The sequence below is a fragment of the Molothrus aeneus genome, chromosome 4 (genome assembly GCF_037042795.1).
Source record: "Molothrus aeneus isolate 106 chromosome 4, BPBGC_Maene_1.0, whole genome shotgun sequence".
Classification (NCBI taxonomy): domain Eukaryota; kingdom Metazoa; phylum Chordata; class Aves; order Passeriformes; family Icteridae; genus Molothrus; species Molothrus aeneus.
Window position 1 is genome coordinate 43593767 of NC_089649.1, and position 20299 is coordinate 43614065.

At 38.8% G+C, this 20299-nt stretch overlaps 1 protein-coding gene across 5 annotated transcripts in view; it reads left to right on the plus strand.

The window, feature by feature from the left end:
* Window positions 1-20299, plus strand: part of MTUS1 (microtubule associated scaffold protein 1) — an 88251-nt gene that overhangs the window by 28711 nt on the left and 39241 nt on the right. The window contains exon 1 of one of the 5 annotated variants that reach the window (XM_066548383.1): window positions 5408-5838. The exons of the other annotated variants lie outside the window; for them this stretch is intronic. Coding sequence (XP_066404480.1) covers window positions 5718-5838 — 121 coding nt within the window. The 5' untranslated portion in view covers window positions 5408-5717. Of the gene's footprint in view, window positions 1-5407; window positions 5839-20299 lie in introns of those variants that run through there. 5 annotated transcript variants of the gene reach the window in all.

The following is a 20299-nucleotide window of genomic DNA, read 5'->3' on the forward strand; positions in this document are numbered from 1 at the left end:
ATGGACTGAAAATGTTGGGATTATATTTAAAATTCCAGCAATGAGGACTTGGTAGGGGTTTTATCAGTTTTGCTCTTGTGACAGGTGATCATTCATTAAGGCCTTTTGTAGCCCAACCAAAATGGTTTTCACACTACCAGGTCTGTTTCTTCTGTTAATGCTTTTAAGTAAGGACCTGTTTTGTGGATTACAGGTTAGATATTTCAGAGTTCTTTGTTATTATTTAGTTTAGTTCCAAACTTCTGTGAGAACCTTGCTCTCCAGCTCCACACATCCATACCCCAAACAAGTGGTGATGCAGAAGTATGCAGGCTTTCTGCAGCAGGAATGTTTGTAGTTTATTTCTGTGGTATTTATTCTGTTGTGGGGAGGAATGTCTGTGGTTCTCTTCCCTGGTATTTATTTTGATGTTTTACAATAACAAGCCACACAGGAGAGCAGCACAGAGCTTTGGTTTTCTCACACTTCTCTAAAGATTGGATAGGCCAGCCTCTGTGTGAGTAGAGAGGACAGCTGAAAGGGATATCTACAGAGTGCATCAGCTCAGTCCAAGTGATAGAGAAAATTCCCATGTTGGGAGCTGGAGTTCGTTGGACCCTGTTAGGGGCTTAAGTGGACATAATACTTGAGAGATCATTGAGCTGTCACAGAAATGTGAAACTCATGGCCTTGTGACAAAGATGGTTAAACAACTTGTACATCTGCCTTTTTTCTGCATGTCTGCAGTGAGGGAGGGTGTACAAAGCCCACACAGGTGGGCGAAAGACAGTGAGTTATCTTGAATGTGCTTTGTGCTGTCCAGATAAACCACTGTCATGTCTTAGGGCATATACTTGCCAAATTGACTTTATTTACAATACTGCTCTTTCTTAGAGGCTCTCTGGGTATTGTTGTGAGGCCATGGGTGAAATACATGTGCATGGGGAATATAAATCAGTATTGTGTAAATAAATAATTAATAGATCTGTAGGCTGTGGGTCTAGTTAAAGCATTTATTTTTCTTGTGTTGCTTGAGGCTTGAGCTCACAAGAACTTAAGCATACACCTACCCTATTTCTGAATGGCAGCTAAGAGGTGGTTGCGAGTTTTTTTCACATCTGGCCAGATCATTGAAGGGCATTTTATTTCAAATTTTAGGGCATTTTACTCTAACATTAGTGGTATTGTACAATGTTGTAGAGTAGTAGCTCTGTAGGATTTTGACTGAGGAAGTCTAACAAAAATGCCATTTTGAAAGGGATATCCTGCAAATGCACTTCCCTTAAATCAGAAGTTAAAAGTGAAATTATTCTTGTAGTGTTTTGTGGCTATTCTCAATTATAAAAGAGTGAAGATAATTTAAATACCACTGTTGCATGTGGGAGGCACAGATCAGCCTGATTCCTGTATCAGTTTGCTAGGGACTCCACTGCAGCATCACCTTCAGTTTGACAGGCTACTGAATTTATAATGATTAAAAGCTTCTGTATACAGAAAGAAGAAACATAAATTATTTAGGATTTTAGTTCCTGCTCTGAGGAAGGAAGATATTTCCTTTTTTTTTCCAGGGGAGGATTTGAGCTTAAAATTAGTCTTGAAGCTGCAGTTTGCATTCATTGTGGCAGCAGGTACTGTTGCCTACAGGACGATTAGCTTTTCAAAGTGGAGCACTGGCTAGAGCAAGCAGATCACAGGAGAGTGGAGTGGGAGCAGTCATTTTCCAGAAATAAAAATGAGGACACAGATGACCCTTTGGCTCTTAGCAGGTTCCTGCTTTTTGCATCTCTCTTTGCATAAGCAATTACCCTTCAGTTCTTCCTGAAGTAAAGCATGCCAGTAAAATCCATCTGCTCTGCACTGCTCTTGCTGTCTTGTGACATGGAGCCAAGTGTCCTTTACATGGACTTCTTGGATCTAAATATCTAGCTCCTGATTTAGACCTTTATACAGAGAGACACTTAACTGTGTTCCAATGGCATTTTTAGAGATTGTTGGATGAGGAGAGAGGGAAAGGGGCAGCAGAATCGCAAGCCTCGTGAGGCTGAATTGAGAGCCTATGCATGCCAGTGCGCTTTGCTTCTTTTTTTTCATATTGCTAATGTTCCCAGGAATGGCAGATATACTAAATCTGCTGGGGTTAAAATAGGTGTGGTCCCTCCATCAATCTGATGGTGTCATTAGGTACTGATGCATTTAGCAACCCAGACTGAATTACACGGTCATAACAGGATATAGCCCCTTTGTCCATGTTGATCACAAGTTGTGCCCTTGGAGTCAGAGGGAAGCCAGCAGTAAGATGCTAGTAAATAAAATCTGTCTTGTCCTTTGTGTATTGCTTTCTATTTTATTCTGCTCTTTTCTGGTGCTGTTTTCTGTCACCCTTCTCTAATGTCAAGAAAGAGAAAGACCTGTCTGTGATCCTCATATTATGCATGAAATGTAGACAGTGCATGCTGCTGGCATGCTCTGTTAAGATCCCATGGATTACGCCCTGGCTTTGTAGTCTGGCAGCACGAGGCCCTAGATGACTTTCGTGGGAGTGCAGACAGGAGTGGAAGGTGCTGTTTTCCTGAGCCAAGGAAACCATGCTGGCACATGCATGGCCACCACAGTGGGGCTGTGCTGTGGTGTGACACTGAGCTCTAGAAAGATTATTGGAGGAGCCTCTCTGCAAGTTGAATCTTGCCTGGGAGTTGTTCAGACTGGCATGGTCAGTGCTCTTGCTGGCTGCTGTCAAAGCACTCAGAACATGGGGTACTAGATGGCACTAGATGAGACATGCATCCCTTGCTCTTTATTTGTGCTGTCAGGTCTGCTTCTGAATAACACAGACTTGTTTCAGGTTTCTGGGGTTTAATAGAATTAAAACTCTAGAGGCTGGAAAGGCATTTTTGTCAGATTAGAAGGTTTTTTACAAGTAGTGTGATGTATCTGTTTCTTCATGGCCTATTTTCACCCAAACAAAGAGCAGGAAAGAAGAGGCAGTATAAGTATTATTTGTGTATCTCGGTAAAAGTAGTTTTGGTCTTTCCTAAAAGGATTTTGATGTTCATATAGAGCTTTGGTCTGCTCATATTTTGTTTGGTGATTCATTCCTTCTGCAGTTTCCAAACTGGTTCATTACATCATGTTTTTCCTGTAAGATTCTTTGTTCTACCTCCTATTCCTAGGAGGTTTCAGCAGGGTGTTCCATCTTCTCTGGTTTTACAGCCAATGAGGAGTTCTTTACCTTTCTCCTAAGCACTGATGCAAGGATGGGGAGAAGTGGTGGGTTGTTTTTTGGATGTGTTTTGTTGGTTTGCAGTGGTTTGGGGTTTTTTTTAAGCCTGATTGGATTGTTTCCACCTTTTTGAGAGCATCAGATTGGGAAGGTGAGAAAACATTTACTACATAGGGCAGTTTCTCCCTTGGAGGAATGTGGGAATAGGAGGGAAATAAAAGGGAGTTCTTCTGGGGGTGCCCTGGCAAAAGGGTAAAACTTGCTGTGGCTGGGTGCTAAATGATGTCTGAAGACTGGCTGTATGCCTAGCAAAAATCTCAAAATGCCTTAATTAAGAAAGGATTTGACAGTAATGATCTAATATTTGATGAGATGTGCTAATGAAACTGTGCATGTGTGAATACACAAGTCTACTGAACTGTGCTGTAACAAGCCTTCTGGTTTACTGCTCAGTGTGGTTTTCAAGCATCATAATAATGCAGCCCAGAAAGGGGCAATGTCTTTGATAATAGTATTGGATGAGGAAAGAGTCTGGAACTGCAGGCTGTTGGAAAGATAGATGAACACACATTGCTTGTGCCAAAGCTCTTCAGACTAGAAGGAATAGATGAGGTTTTATAGTAGTAATGATATGCATGCCCTGCTGTGTGCAGAGGCTGCCCTGGGAACCAAACAAAAAAACCTGATTTACTGTCTTTGTACTTATTTTGAATGGTTTTGTGTGGACCGAAGATGTATTATCGTACTTCAGAGTTGGTGTTTCATCAGTGTGCTGGGAAATAAATATTTTGGTACCTGCTTTGAAAACATGCTGGTGTATTCTCACACAGTCTGCTGTGGAGGTTGCCTTGATGGGTCTGTCTGGGTGCTGTGCTGCAGCTCTTCTGCTCTACATACAGTGAGCATCTGCTTCACTGTCACTGCACCGGGCTCTGCGTGATCTCAGAGATACCCAGATACAGCAGCAACATGCTATTTTTAGTTCTAGCTGATGTGGAAAATAAGCTCTATAAATTTAAAGTGCATCTTGAGCAAGTAAGACATGCTATTAAAATATAAAAGTTAGATTTGTAAGGTAAGGAGGTAAAGAGAGGACAGGTAAGGCACTGCTGAAATGAGACCTGTCACTGTGATATTTGATTTGGCTTATACCTGCTTCAGACTAAGCTGAGTTAATTGTTTCTGGAAGTGGAAAAACTGTTCAAAGGTATAGATGTTAGAGAACATTGGCTGGGGTTTGCTGAAATAGTAGACGTGCAGAATCAATGGAAAAGTCCCTAATTTTCTTATCTCTAAAGAGTGACAAAGTCTGTGGAGGCCAGCTCTTCAAACAACGCCAAAGAAGTATGAGCTGCCACTGTCTTGTCTCCACCTCTGGCTGAGAGTACTTGGGTGGTCCCTGCTGCAGTGGCTGCCTGGTAAGGCAGCTGCTGACCTCAGGAAAAGTAGTGAAAGGTTTCTTTTTGCACAGGAACGTGGCCAGTGCATGTGTGGCTAGTCATGGTCGCAGGTAAAAAATGTGACGTTTTCTAATATGTAAAACAGTTACTCCTTTATTTTATAAATTTATTTTTAATTTAATTTTTGCTAATGGCAGTGGACTTCAGCAAAGTATATGCAAAACTTTTCAACTTGTTAAATAATAAGAGGAAACTTTTTATATGAGGGCTAATCAAATATGGGAAGTACATCTATTTTGTAAGAATTCCTCCAACACTTATTTGCCTCAGTGTTTGGGTGCCTTCAAAACCGAGCTGGCAGAGAACTGCTTTAATGTGAATTAATGCCTGAGTCCTTCTCCTCTGATGATAAATGGAAGCATCTGCAGTGTTGAGCTGCCAAGCTAAGCAGAATTTCCCTTAAGCAGCTCTCAAATAGTCAATTGTTCTTAGAGAATACATGTGTCTTTGAATTTGTTAGTACTTTAAATGTGGACATAATATTTGATTGAAAGAAACAGTTTTAAAAAGTGCACCCTGAGAAGATTTTTGGAGAGCAAAGCTGAACTATGCCTCCAGGAATATTCAAATAATGTTCCTTACAGTTTCCAAAGAAAAATTACATGGACTGTGACATTGCCGGATGATATATTCAGCTGGTGAGACCACCCACTTCCTCCTCCTCCCTCCTCATCCTCCTCCTCCCATTTCTCCTTTTCCAGTTCCCAGCTCACGGAGTCCCATAGCAGATTGAGCATTGGTACTGTGATGCAATTCAGAGGCTGCTGGTTTTCGAAATCACTAAGTCGGTTTTATTCTGAGGACAAGCTTTGTTTCCAGAACATCTGGTGAGGAGAAGCTGCCAGCAGCATTTACATTGTGGATATCTGCTTTTACTGATTTTTTGCTTGTCTGTGCATAAGGAGTAACAGCAAAGGAATGGAGACCTGATTATTTCTTCAAGCCTGTTTTCTTTAGCAAGAATTGCTCACTTCTGCCAGTAGTGATTTAAAAACATAGTATGTGACGGTACATGGAGGCTATTTCTTGCTTGTTTGTCTTCAAACTGCACTGAAGACATGTTATGGTCCCCGAAATTTTCCTTATCCAACATGCGCATAAGGCTGACAGCAAAGGGATTGCTCCGAAACATTCGTCTGCCTTCTGGCTACAAGAAAAGCACTGTTATATTTCATACAGGTTTGTGTATTTTTAATATGATGATTAGAGCATGCACTGAGTATCTTGTTTACTTTAACAGCATCTTATTTTTAGCAAGTAAGAATTGTACTGGGCATGAAAGTTTTTGAATTTCAGACAGAAGTCTGATTTTCAAGCAAAGTAGTTTCATATTCTAAGCCTCTGCATGTGTGCTGAGCTGCTTGTTTGGAAGATAGTTATTCTGTTTGTGAAATGCAAATTGGGATTTGCTATTTCCTTGCACAAATCCAAAAATAGTATCAGGAAGTCTGTGCTATTAAATATTTATCTAATCATTTTAATGGTTATCTGCTAGGAGCACTGTCTTTTCTGTATCTTGATTGGGTGCAAGGGGGGAAGCAGGGAGGGAAGTAGAATGAATACAGGCTGTCATGGTGTGGCTGTCTGTGGGAAATATTTGAATACTTACCTGTAGACATCTGTTATCACAGTTGTGCTAAATACATCTTACTTGCAAGTGGAACAAATAAACTTTTGTGCCTCTTCTTTCGAGAGAAACATAAAAGGTACAACATTTTGAGACACTGGAGACAAGTGTGTGTGTGTTTAATTCATGCACACACACAGAGAACACAACAAACAAAAAAAAAAATTACAAAATTCTCAGCTGCATCTGACCTGATTTTATTTTCAGTGTCAGGTGAAGCAAATAAAGCAAGTTTATGGAAGGTGGGCTTTATTCCCGGACATACATGTGTCATTTTGGGGGTGAGGGGTGGAAGTTGTTTTCTTGTTTGAGCTGAGCTATGTGACATCCTGAGATACCCAAGAGCATCTTATATAAGCATTTTTCTCCACTGTACTACTTACAATTTTCTTTCATTTTATTTAGAGGGGAGCAAGCAGCTACATAAGCTAGTTTTGCAGAAGTTCTTCAAGAATTTCCTCTCTCACTTGAATACCACCGTTTCTGCTTTTATTTTCTTGGAGTTGAGTGCTACCAGTCAGCTTTCCTTACTGTCCTATCTTTTCACACGGCAGCTTAAACCATTTGCCTTGTCATTTCTTATCCTTGCCAAAGTAAATCCAGCTTCAAAGTTCTTCTGGGACGATAAATGCATTTATGAACATAATACAGGCTAACTGTACAATATAGGCTTCTGTTTGTAGGTTGCTTGTGTTGGCTTTAAACTAGGATTTAAATACCTTGGTGCCAAAAACTCTTATGTAAAGGGTGTCTTTGTGCATATAACTATATAAATAATGTGAAATTTCTACATAACACATACTCCAGCATCAAAAATTCTATAGAAGAAGATAAGGGGAGATAATGCTCAGTCTTCCAAATGTTCATTAAATGCTACTGAAATTTGTGTAATTTTGGAAAAATAAATGTCAGTGCATGTATTAAGAGAATTTTGCAATTACAAGAATCAGCTTTTGGTTTCATTTATTTTGAGTGGATGTGAAAGCAAAACCTGCCTGAAAGTATCTGTGAAATACAACATGTAAAATAGATTTCAAGCCCTGTGTTCTAGTTGAGCAGCACTACATTAAATAAGAAGTGCTGAATAGACCTTTTGTGTGTTTTCTCTATGTGCAGTTTGTACAGACTAATAGCACAGCACTGAAGCCTCAGAGGTTTTTGCTTGCTTTTCTCCTTCTGCTTTGTTGTCCTTGTGTCTTGTAGGAAGTTAGTATGTTAGCAGAAAGATGACCAGTGATTAGCTAGAGCTGAGTATACCAAAAAAGTAGGGCATGTGAAAACCAGGTCATAGTCTGTAGTGGAGAATGCAAGTATGTATAGATAATACTGCGGGTTTTGAAACAGCAGAATGCATCGAAGCTTGTTAGTGATTATTTCAGGTTCATAAAACTCAGCAACAGTACATAGGGCAATGACTGTGTATATCACAAGCCTAAAAGGTTATTTTCTGTTGTTGTTAAATGCCAGGAGGAGCCATATTTAGTTTTGCAGCACCAATATGACTGTCTTTTCTTGTAGTGGTTTAATTTGATTAAAATGATGTGTGGCTTCTTTCCAAGGTCACATGAGCAGTAGGCACAATAAGCAGTTGAGAGTGTGTCAATAAATAAGGGAAGGGGTAACTGCCAGATGGAATTTCAGGGTCCATCTAGGAACATGAATATGTATGAGTGTTATGTAAACAACCCTGAGTTCCAGTTTTGATGTAGATTGCACTTCTAAGAAGCTTTATCATGAATTTCATTCTTTGCTCTCTTTGTTCATAGCATAGATCTCAACTGCCTTTATTACTATAGACCACCCTTGAGATACAGCAATTGTTGAAGTGTAGAATTTTGAAGTAATCTAGAGCACAGGTCAGGTTGGATTCTTCTGTTGTCATTTTGTGCTTGACAATTGCAGTGCAGTGACTTGGTGAGGTTAGGATGTAAGCACTTTTGGGAGGAAGAGGATGGAACTTGTTCTTTGGTTTTCAGTATGACCTGAGGGTAGTTTGCAGCAGCCTGATGAAGTTTCTTCACATGGAGCATGGGGGGGACACAGAGTTGTTTACACAGGTGTTAGGTTATTCTACGTTAGTCATTGCACTTTAGCATTGAATGGATCCTTGGGCTGGATATCTTTGCACTACTTGTATTGTCATTCATGTGGAGGTGTCCAAGTACCTAGAGTAATTCAGATATGTTGCAGCATAACCATGCAGTCTGTTCAGGGGAAGCCAAATAAAATCAGATGTTTTTCCCATAGGAAGGGAATAAATCCAGGTGAAATTTAATGTAATATTTAACATGTTTTTAAGGTGTTTCAGCTTGTTGCCTTGTGTCTAACTTCCATGACTGTGCTTTGCACTGCTTCAAGGTCAAGATATCCAGAAGTTTCTTCTCTCTCCTTAAATGCAGGCAGACATCAAAGTATCATTTTTCTCAGCAACTGGAAGTGTACTACACCTGCATTGTTAGCTGTATATAATGAGTGCCCTCTTCAGCAAAATAGAATCCTGATACCTTAAGGAAATAATTTATTTTCCCATCCTGTGACTTATAAAACTTAATTGTAGCAAGTAACTGCAAAAATCTAAACAATTCAGAACTGCATAAACATGGCAGAGGAGAGTGGGAACCACTGCCTTTCAGTGATGAAATATTATATTTGCTTCCTTTATTGAGCCATTTAGGATTTTTACCAGAGTGACTAAAGTGCTCTTATGTTCTTCATGCTTCAGTGGTGTGACAGAGTAAATCATCATCTCTGTGTAGATCATCAGTTCTGTGTAAACTGTGAGAGAAAGACATTCTCTTATGAATGATTCAAAATACTAGTTTTGAATTGCTTATGCTTTCTCTTGTATAAGGATAAAAGTCCAGACAAGAAACTAGCTTTGCAAATGGAGGTCAAAGCTCTTGCGATTTTTGTTGAGAATTTGTCAATGTTTCTATATTGTTTTGTCTCAAAATGTTTTCATCCAGCCCCTCTTGCTGCTTTTCCTCTTTCTTTCCTTCCCTTAAGCAAACTGCACTTGGTGCTCTTGTCTTGCTGATTTCCATTGCTTATTAAACATGTCTTTTCAGCAATACCAGTTTTAGAAGCTCCCTGGCTAATAACAAGCAAGCATCATAAATGTGTTTACTTGGGCAGCTGACATCCTTTTTCAATGACTTCTTCCCAAAGTTGTTCTTTGATCACATTGGGAACTATAAAATTACTTCTGTGTGTTGCAAAGCAGGGCTCTTAAAAAAGGATTCTAAAAGCCTGAGATGTTATGGGTTGCTTAACTGTTCATATCACTTTTTTCCCATCCCCCTGAAGAATAAGTGAAGTGCTGATTAAATGTCTGACACTGCAGTTTAATACAGCACCACTGAAAGATACCCAACACACTGAATCCTACTAAGTATTCTAAATCCAGAAGTCTGCTGAAGAAATTTTATACAGGACAAGTATGTTAAATATTTGTGTCACCCACCAAGGAAAAAAATAGTTCAGAAGTAAAGCCAGCTTATCTGTTCTGAGCAAGAGAAGTTGAATAGCTGGAAACCATTCGTCATGGGGGATTTTGAATTTAATCATGTTCCTGTTTAAGTCAATGACATTCTGCTCCTGACTTAATCTATTCAAGACTGGGTACTAAATGACCTGCCTGATGTGCCTGATTTCAGTCTTAGTAGGTCATAGCTTCAGTAGGCATGTACATGAAAACTGAATGGAGATTCTTATTTTCAGGTGTTTCTGGGTTTGTAAGTACAATTTTTACTCTGTGCAAGTCTCATTCAATGGATGTGTTTACAATAGCTATAAAATAAAGATAGCACTAGGAATTTCAAAGGTAGTCTCAGCAGCAGAAAGGATCTTCCAAGCTCATCCAAAACCCTGCCCCCTGAACAACAAAAGAAACTCCCCAGCCCAACAAAAAACATGCCAGAGTCAAAACAGGGTAACTTATATGTGATGTTAAAATTTAACCTGTGCATATATTTAATAAAGTATGAAAAAGAATTGAAATGGGGAGCTTTGCCCCAAAAAATCGGAAAAAGAATAACTGGTGTGCTACTGAAAAACAGATGCATAGCAACTTGCATTCTACTCCACTGTAGCAAGTGATGCTGGATTTTTTTCTTCCTTCACTTAAATAGATAATTATATGTGAAGGATGCCCCAAGTATTTGCCAGTAGGAAGTAAATAGAATTGTTGCTTCAAGCTCAACCTCATAAAAGAAAATTGGAGAGTAAATTGTTGGAGTAAGTTGGAGAGTAAATATAAAAGACACAACAAATAATCTCTACTAGTACCACTGCATATTCTAAGTGTGCATTTTTCCCACTTGACAGATCTAATAGGTGAAAAGCGTCTGGCTGCAAGTTCTGTTGCTGTGAAGTAGGTTAGGGTTTGAAAATGACAGGCAGCTACACTTACACTTAAAAACTTGAATAGCTTTTAAATACCATACTTCATGGTATTCCCAGTGTGGTAAAACGAGGCTTATACTTCTAAATCTGCCTCTCCCAGTTTTGCAGTTTGTGCAGATGAACCTGTTACCATAGTAGAAATAGCTTGCAGCATTCAGACAAATGAAGTATTACTACTTATTCAGCCCTTCTAATCTGAACTTCCTGAAACATACAGCAATAGCTTTCTTTTGTGGAACATACCATGACATTTCAGTGGGAGAATGCAATGTTTTGAGTGTTAGCCAACTGTCTCACTGTCTTGTGTTACCCTTCTTTCTTTGCTGGCACTGAAAACTGATGTGTGAAGGAGAATAGAGTTTCTTCCATTTCTAGTTAATTTCATTTTATGTTAAGTAATGTGTAGATTAGGACCACAGTTACCGCTCTTACTGCCATGAATGGCAAGAAATTATGATTTCTGTTTATAGATATTTGCTATTAATTTAGTATCATGTAGTGAAGCAGCATTGCTAGTGTTTTCCTTATTTAAAAAAAAATTCTAGTCTCTCAGTATTGCGACGCATAGAAATAAGCTGGATCCAAAGGTGATGGATTTGATGTCTTTAGGGAAGTTGTGTTGTTCCAAACAGCTCTTGACTGTTTTGCCCAATATCATGCCAAAACATAACTTATTTGGAAAATTATTTGCAAGCAGACCCTATCTCTCCTGGCTTGTCTTTTAGAAAAAAAATCTGTGAAGGCTGCGCTGGTCAAGCAGTCTAGCTGGAATAGTGTTGTTACAGTTAAACAGTAACAAGTTAAAAGTTGTTGGTGTAACAACTAAAAACGTTAGCACTATCACCAGCACCTTTCTAACCATGTACACCAACAGGTCATGGAGTATTGTTTCTGTTCTTTCTCCTACAGAGACAACAAAATAGCATTTGATCTGGTGAAAAATGAATGTATTGGCAGTGTTACTTATGTCTTAAAATAGTGTAAAAAAGCCCCCCCAAAACAACATCCCATTTAATTTATCTGTCCAGATACTCAAATGTGAAAATAACTCACCTTAAATAACCTGAGTTGTATCTGCACATGATATTGCTTTACAGTTGCTATTTACAAACCTTTCATTGGTATCTTCTTTACTGATGTGTAGTAATTGTAGCTAGGGCATTAAATAACCTGGGGTCCTGTGTTCAACTCCTGGTTAAATTTATATTTGCTACTTCTTGTCACAATAGTGTGCTGCTTGTACACTTATAGCAAGTAAAAGATCATCCTCAGGATCCTTGTGTAAACAGTTTGTATGTGATGTTATGGAAATACTTTTAGTTAGGCAGGAAATAGAATGGCTGGGAACATCTGTGGTGAAATTCTTTTTATGAAAGCTCATCCTTTTCTCAAAGAATAGCAGTCTTTCAGTAGAAAATTCACAGTATTACAAATTATACTCATTTATTGCTTAACTTCTGTAAGAATAATTTTACACTTTCAGATATTGCTTATATCAGAAGCATCTAAGTTATTAAAAATGTTTTGTTTGTATTTATTACATGAATAGACTTTGTGCTAAGCTTTGTCAGCTATTTTAAGTCATAAAACAGGATTATTGGAAATGTTTTCTGCAAAAGAATAAGTGAACTTTCTTAGAAAGCCAGTTGCAATTATTCTACTCCAAATAAAACAGAAGACTAGAAAAAAATTTGCTTTTCTTAGCCTTAAACATGGCTATGTTGTGTAACATAATAAGGCTTGCTTATTTCCACAAATATTACTGTACAATCTGCCACCTGCTTAACTCACTTATCAAGTTAAGACATTTTGCCAGTTAAAAAGATGAAAGGTCCTGATATGAAATGAGTAGCATAACCCTATTAAACCTGTATTTCACCAGGGACCTCAATTAGGATTTAATGTAAAGGAAAGCAAGATGTGTGTGTAATGTGCAGTGAATATTTATCTTGCTGCCTTTGTTAGTGGCAATTAAAGGTGCTCATATTTGGAGATTTTTCTTGAGGATTGACCTCACATATGAATATTTTGGTCCTTGTGATATGTTATGGGTATGCCCCAGTGAACACCACACTTACCTCAGGTGTCAGCTCCTCAAGAAGATTTCTGATGTCTTCTTTCTCTTCCTCCCTCCCAGCCCACCACCCAGTTAAGCCAAAATCTGTCTGCCATCTTTGTAGTTTGTTAGCTTGAACAGAAGAGACTCAGGGGCACATAAAGTGCAAGGAATGATATGTTGAATGTTTTAAACCCTCTCCACAGGAACTGCTTGGTCTCCACAGTAAGCATGACAAGCAGTCCCTCCTTGATGGAAGCACTGGTAGCAGTCAGGCAATGTTTGCCAAAATGGTCTTCAGTTGTGCAGCTTGGTTAGGAGCGGCTGGTAAGATAAGTCCCTTAACTGCTCAGCAAGCAGCAGAAGGACTTTGTGCCTCTCAAAGGGTGGAGGCATATTTTTAGCTGATGAAAGTGGTGGATGCTGCCCTGTTCTCTGTTTTGTTTTCAGCTTGGCAAGATGTTTTCAAATAGGCTCCGAAATGTTGCACTAAGGGTGTTCCTGAAACAATGGTGTGCAATGTCCCAGGCACATCCCTGGGGAGATACCTTTGCTGTTTAATAGCAGGAAAACTGCTTAACATGACAGGAGAGACACAAATAGGTCCTTGATGTGTGACTGCCAAGATCTATATAAGCACATTTTGTGTGTCTTTTGAAAATGTGGATTTCCAGCAGCACTTAGAGCTGGTATGAGGCACTTGGGATGTGATATTTTCTGTCTTGAACTTGCAGTGAAGCATGGAAGATTGAGTTCACATGAATGATTTTAACCAGCAGCAACTGAAGTGCTTCTATTAAGATGCTGTGCTATTCTGTTGACCAGCAAATGGTTTTTCAGTGCTAGGGTAGCTTTAAAGTACCATTTCAAGTTTAGATTTAGACACATGTTCATCTACCTTGGTATTCCTTAAAACATGCTATGCTGCTGTCTCCTTAAATACATTTTCCTAAAGTTGTGAGTTTAATTTTGATAGTTTAAATTTTCTTTTATTCTTCAGGGACTTAATGTTAATTGTTCTGATATATGTAATCAAAAGGATGAAAAGCACAAGTGCTTAAATTTCACCTTAGAAAAACAACTTTCACTTGTGTGAACCAGCCCAGTGGAGGTGATCATGTGCAAGAAATATTTTTAGTGCTTTAGAAAATCAGTACTGATCTATAGTAACTCAGTCTTAACTGAGCTGTAAAACAAGGTAGAAATAGATAATCCTTTACTTAGACACAGAAAAGTTTATTGCCACTTCCTTATGTGCTCTTGTCATGCCAAGGTAGTCATCTGCCAAGAGGGTAATGGTATGTCTCTGCCCTGTTGTGTGGAAATGACAGTACAAATTAACACTTCTTGTAAAGTAATTGCTTGGTTATTTTTTGGTCATGGGAAAACACTAAGTCTGGGACTGATCCTGAACTTGTCAAATGAAGTCAGTGCAGCTGGGGAAGAGCAGCCTGCTAGGTTACTATTTTGGGCTGTGATTAAAACCAATCAAGATAATGATTGGAGCAAACTCACTGATGCCATAGTCAACAATGTTGAAACCACTGCATCAGTGTTTTATGCATAGCCCCTAAAAGTGCTAGGACTGATTCTTGAAGGGATTTGGGAATTTGATCAGTTATTGTCAGCTACTTTTCTTAATTAATTTCCAGCCTATAAGCTTAATCATGCCTATATCATCACTGAATTTATTTTTTTTTAATCCTTGGTAAAAATTCACGTACTAGCTTTGTCTCTGAATTGGGTTGTACTCTATTTTATACTCAGAAATTTGTGACTTCTCTTACAAAGTGAATCTCTATGTACCAAAAAAGAGAATTTGGATGCTAACTGCTAGTTTTGTAACTTGATATTGCAATCTGTGGCCATCAATTTTTTGAGGAAAATGTTAGAATTTAACTTCTTAGTGATCTTTTGGTAAATAAATTATGATTATATTGGATAACTTAGCCCTGATTATACTGCTTCCTACATGCTTAGAAATGCTGTCACCTTCCTTTTTAAAGAACATTTTTTTTAAAAGCAAATTCAGATTAAAAATCAAATCTGCATTATCAGCAGATTTGATTTTTAATCTGAATTTGCTTTTAAATGGTTATAGAGTTTCATGAACACCAGAAGATGTGTTTCAGCTTCAGAAACACTTTTGGTACAAAGACAATAATGCAGGCAAGGCTTTGGAAGCTCTCTAAATTCCCAATGTCTGCCCTACTTTTTGTTCCAGTATATCCTTTAGGCAGGATTTCAGTGCCATAGTTAAATCAGTGACATTTGTTAGAGTCATATAACATCAGCTCACACTAGTATGATTAGATAAATAGCTTCTGAATTCAAACTAAAAGCCATTCTGTCCTCTCTATCCAAGATAGCTGCAGATACTGCACAAGGAAAAATGCTGCATATTAATGTACTAGTCTTGTGGTCAAAAATGTATTTTTCAAGTCTCTTCTTTGTACAGTTGGTTTCAAGGGAAGATTATGATTCTTTGCAAATTTCTAAGCCTTACATAGGCTCTTCTCTGAAGGACTTCGAATTGCTGAGGAAAAAAATCAAGTTCTTGAATCTAACATTAGTCTGAGCTAATATATGTTCTGACTGTTAGCTAATGTGTTAGTTGTGAAGAAAGAATTACCATATTGAATTAGAAGCAGGCACAATTGACAAAATGAAGTTTAGTGATTCAGTCAAAATTCCAAATTCATTTCAGTTTGATTGGTTTGTTGGTTTTCTTTGCCTTTACTGCAACAAAGTAGAGGTCTATAGTACATCAGCAGAAAGCAGTTTGCAACTTTAAAATATTAGTTGTATATGCTATCAGAGTCCTGGTTGGGGTTCCTCCTAGTCCTTTCTTGGGTTGTTGAAGCCAAGTTTTTTATGTAGATATAGATTTAATTTATGATGCAAAAAATTAAGTCTGTTTTCTTCTCTTACTTGGATTTGTAAGTAACAGTCTCTCCCAGTCACTTTATGTTTATCCCTAGCATAACTTATAATGCTTGCCAGCTCTTTCAGAAGGAAGCATGTTAAATAGTTGAAAAACAATTAAGCTGTTCTCACATCTGACTTTTCAGAACATAGGAGACTGCTCTGCGTGCGTGAGAGCAGAAGAGAAAACTCAGATAGCCTTTTAGTATCTGTGTGAAATGTGGCATGAAGAAAAAACTCATGTCAGTGTTTTCATCTATGTGAAATCAGGTTGGGTTTCATATGGAAGAAAATATACAATGAAAAAATGCAGCAAGTCTTAACCTTCTTTGTGATAACACTTGAGGTAAAACTTTTGAGCAGTAAAAAAACTTTTTGAGGTAAAAAAATTGAGCAGTCTGGTGAAATGCCCTTTGTGTCTAGGTACTGTTTACCTTGCTTCAGCAAGGAGTGATGTAAATGGTTTCAGGAGGCTTTTTCCAGCCCTGTATTCTTGATGTTGAGCAAGGTGGTGTGGACTGTAGTATTAAAGAAGGAATACATTCAAGTGTTGCAGCTTAAATGGCTTCCTCCTTTCTGGCTGTGTTTCAGCCATTTCACCCATGGTAACATGTGAGGGCTGGGATTTCACAAAGGCTCAAACAGGAAGAGGCCTGTATTGGCATCGTTCTGCTCTCAGGTCTTGTGTTAGGGTTTTCTACACATGTCTGTAACACACATACTTTCTGAGGGTATCCAAGGAGGATATGGAGAACCAAAGGGATCAGGATTTGTACTGGGGGGACAGTTCATTGGATCTGGGAAGGTTTGCCAACAGTATGAACTAATCATGGTGAGACCCCTGTCCCCAATGACTCTGGGTTCTGGTTTTGTGGACAGAGGCTGCAGAATGAAGGGCAAAAACGTGCCATATCCTGTACTTGCAATGAAGCAGTAGAGGGCACCAGACAGTAAGGAGCAACTTTTTGTACAGGAGTTAGGGAAAGAACAGACTGAGGAACTAGGAGCAGAAGGGAGAGATACCAGTCTTCAACATCACTCCATGCTTGGGCTTGGTTTTTTGGGAAGTTGTGTACTTTATGGATGACATGGCAGAGCTGCAACTATAAGAAAAAGGAGAACTGGTTCGCATATTTCTTTGCCTAATCAGAGAAATACCTGAACTAGAAACTTAATGAAACACATACCCCTTATGTAAAATAAGTATAGCTTCCACTATATTGTATATTTTAAAGTTAGGAAATTCAAAGATTTAAGGTTGCCTGTAATGTATATGATGAACTGATGTAGCAGAGTTCGGATACCTAAACTGAGGATAATACATTGAGATGTAGTTTAGTCTTTCATTCAGTCCTCACTGGCCAAAGCATCAGCACGCTGTAATATCCTCATGCAATTATTTTCCATCTTGTTGTCATCTTTTTCATTAAAAATGGATGACAGTGGGGGTTTTTTAAGGTGGATGAAGTAGTTTTATTAATGTAGGTATGGTCAATCCATCTCATATCAAAATACCCATGCTCTAGGCTTTCTAGTACAATAAACTATTTCTGCCATCTTCCTTTTTTTCCCCCCCAGACAGTGGTACGTAGCACTGTATGGGTAACTAACATGTGTTAGGCTTTGTCCTAGTTCAGAACAAGCTAAAAAATATTAAAAAAAAATCAAGCATCAATATCACCCTTGGTTGTTTGGAAAATAACCAGGACAGCCCTGATGCACTGGTAGCCTATCTGGTGAATGTTAGAGTTGTTTTCTGTGAATTGCATTGCATTCCAAATTTGTTTGTTTTGTTTGTGGTCATCTCTGAATGTATGGTGAGCTTATTAATATTTTTATTTTTGTAGTAGACATGTGTCTCATATGCATGCTTGCTGTTTACTAGCTAGATCACACACAATCATGCAGAATATTCTGACGTGGAAAGGACCCACAAGGGTCAGTGAGTGCAGCTCCCAAGTGAATGGCCTTAGAGGGATTGAACCCACAACCCTATCATGCTCTAACCAACTGAGCTATGAAGACTTAATTCAGTTCTACATATTACAGTTCCTGTTAACTTGACAAAATATACACTGTGAATGCAGAGGCAAAATCACTTTGTATAGTAGGTGTTCAAAGCCCAACTAGTGTTTCTGTAAAACACACCTGTGGTACATAAAGTAAAAGATGTGATGGGAACCATAGTGAGATTTTAGAAGAACATAAATACTTCTGAGATTTCCCTTTCCTTTTCATTGTTGTGTGTATAAAGATAATATCGAGTTCTGGCTGGAGAAGAGGAATGAAAAGGGATGGATTTAAAATGTTGCACTGAGGCTACAAGTCAGTGCTGTAATAAAGTCAGTGGGTGAGGATAGACAGAGACTTCAGGAACAGTACTTGAAACTGAATGCCTGGAATAGTATGTGATGACTCTGCACTCCCCCTCCAGGCTGTACAACATTTAAAAAATACATGCTGAAGAACCTTTGTACCTCTGAAAAAAAACAATGCTGAGAGATTTCTGCTGTGTGTATTAGTCCTGCTGAGTCGGTTGAAGCATCTAGGTCAAGTTTCCCTACCTGCAGTTAAATTTTGTTCAGTTCTTGCATCTTTCTTAAAAGCCTCTGTGGTGGTTGATTGGTTTCTTCAGAACAGCTTGAAACAGATATGATGACAGCTGAAATAAGCTGGTGTTCCTGGACATGGGCTAGTACTAGACATTAAAGAAGGGAAACTCAAGAGGTTACAGTAAGAGTAGAGGAAAGGGAGAGCTGCTGTACTGCTTTAGGAAACATTTAGTTGTCTTCTGGGGCTTCACACCATGTTGATGCAGGGGAGATGCAAGATGAGAAGTGCTGTTTCTCGTCACCCATTTGCTTTGAGCTAAGACCACAGATAAAGAAGCTTCTGAGATACAGCATCTTAAGCATTTCAGATGATCCAGGTACAACTCTGAAGAATGAAGTCTCTTGCTGCAAACTAGAGCTGGCTCCTGACTGGCATGCTTGAAGTGTGAACAGAGCAAGTTGGGACTGTCTGCACCAGCTTATACAGACAGGCCTGAGGCAGAGCTTAGAAACAAAACATCACTTCTTCAGGAGTCTGTGTTTGTACAATCACCAGCCAGGACTGTGAGAGGCACAGGAGGAAGGTGTATTCACCACTTGCCAAGATGGATGCGGGCAAAAATTACAGTTGACGAAGCTGTGGAGGGCCTGGGGGGGGTTGAAGACTTCCATCCAAGTCCAGCCTTGCCAGGCTGTCTGCAGACACCATTAATTTAGTTTTGTGACTGCTATCCCTGTGTATTTCTCCGACCTGGCTTATATTATAGCCCAGAGCAGGAGTTTTGGAAGAATTTAAGGTGGTAATTTACAGCTAGCTGAATTTCCAGGTCCTCTCAAACGTAGCGTATGTACTGCTACAGACTAAACCCAGCAGCTTCCTTATTTGCATGGGTGTTCTTAAGTTGTCCTCTCCTAATGGGCATAGCTTGTCACAAGGCAAGCTTTAAAATTACAGCCATGAGATTAAATGGCAAATCAGTCTTCCTGTTGCATTGCTGAAATAACTTCTACACATTGTACTGGGGGAAAAGCATAATTAGAGCTGTAGAAATAGGGGTGCTTTGTGTTTGCTGGTTGGCAATTGTCTAGAAGATTTTTGTATCTCTGTAATGCGAAAGAAATACCTTAAAAACAAAACAAAAGACACCCACAAAAAAAACCTCAAACATATCTCACACAAAATAGACCAGATTTTATTTAAGTAAAATAAGTCCTTTGTTGTTTTGCCCTAATTCTTAATGTACAATTGAGAGGAAATCCTCAACAGTGGTTGATCCATGTTACTCTATGTAATTAGGAGTTTTTTTCCTAAACAGGAAAATCTGTTAACACACTTGAGATGCATCAAGGATAGAGACATCTCAGCTGGAGCAGAAGCTGATGTGCAGCAGGTGAAATGAGTAATTCTGAGACAATGAATTCTAGGTTCTGAAACTTGTGCATTGATGGAATGTTCTCCATCTGTTGTTGGCTATCAAGTATTCCAATTGAGGGACATGTTGTAAAATTCAGAGTAGCAACAGCTTCTGTGGACTTAAAATTTGCTTTGTAATATTAACCTATAAATTTAATTTTAGGTAAGGTTTTAAAGAGTGTCTTTCAGAGTGGGGAAAAGTAAAGGAAATCTTTCTGAAATCTATGTCAAGAAGGTGGTCTTTACAAATTGACAAGATTCCTTATGATCAATCAGCCCATCTTAGTTTCAGTGAGGAAGGTACCAAACACATTGACTGCATTCTGGATGGAATTAATGTATTCATATAGAGCAAGAGTCCAGCTTCCAAGGACAGGTTTTCTCAGTGTATTACATTATAGCAGAGAACACTTGGCAATTAGGGTGGGTGCTCACACTTGTAGAAAGGAGGCTGCAGCTTTTGGATTTGATGATGCTGGACAGGAAGGACAATTACAGCACCTAATTTAGTCACCTGAGCTTTGTCAGGCAGGTTTTCAATGTAGCTTATGTAGAGAAAGGCTTCCTTCAAGTACTTATTGATGTTGTAGTTAGCATTCTGCTCTAAGGATCTGCAGGAATCTGTTCCACTACAGAGGGACTAAGGGGTCTCAGTTGGAGAC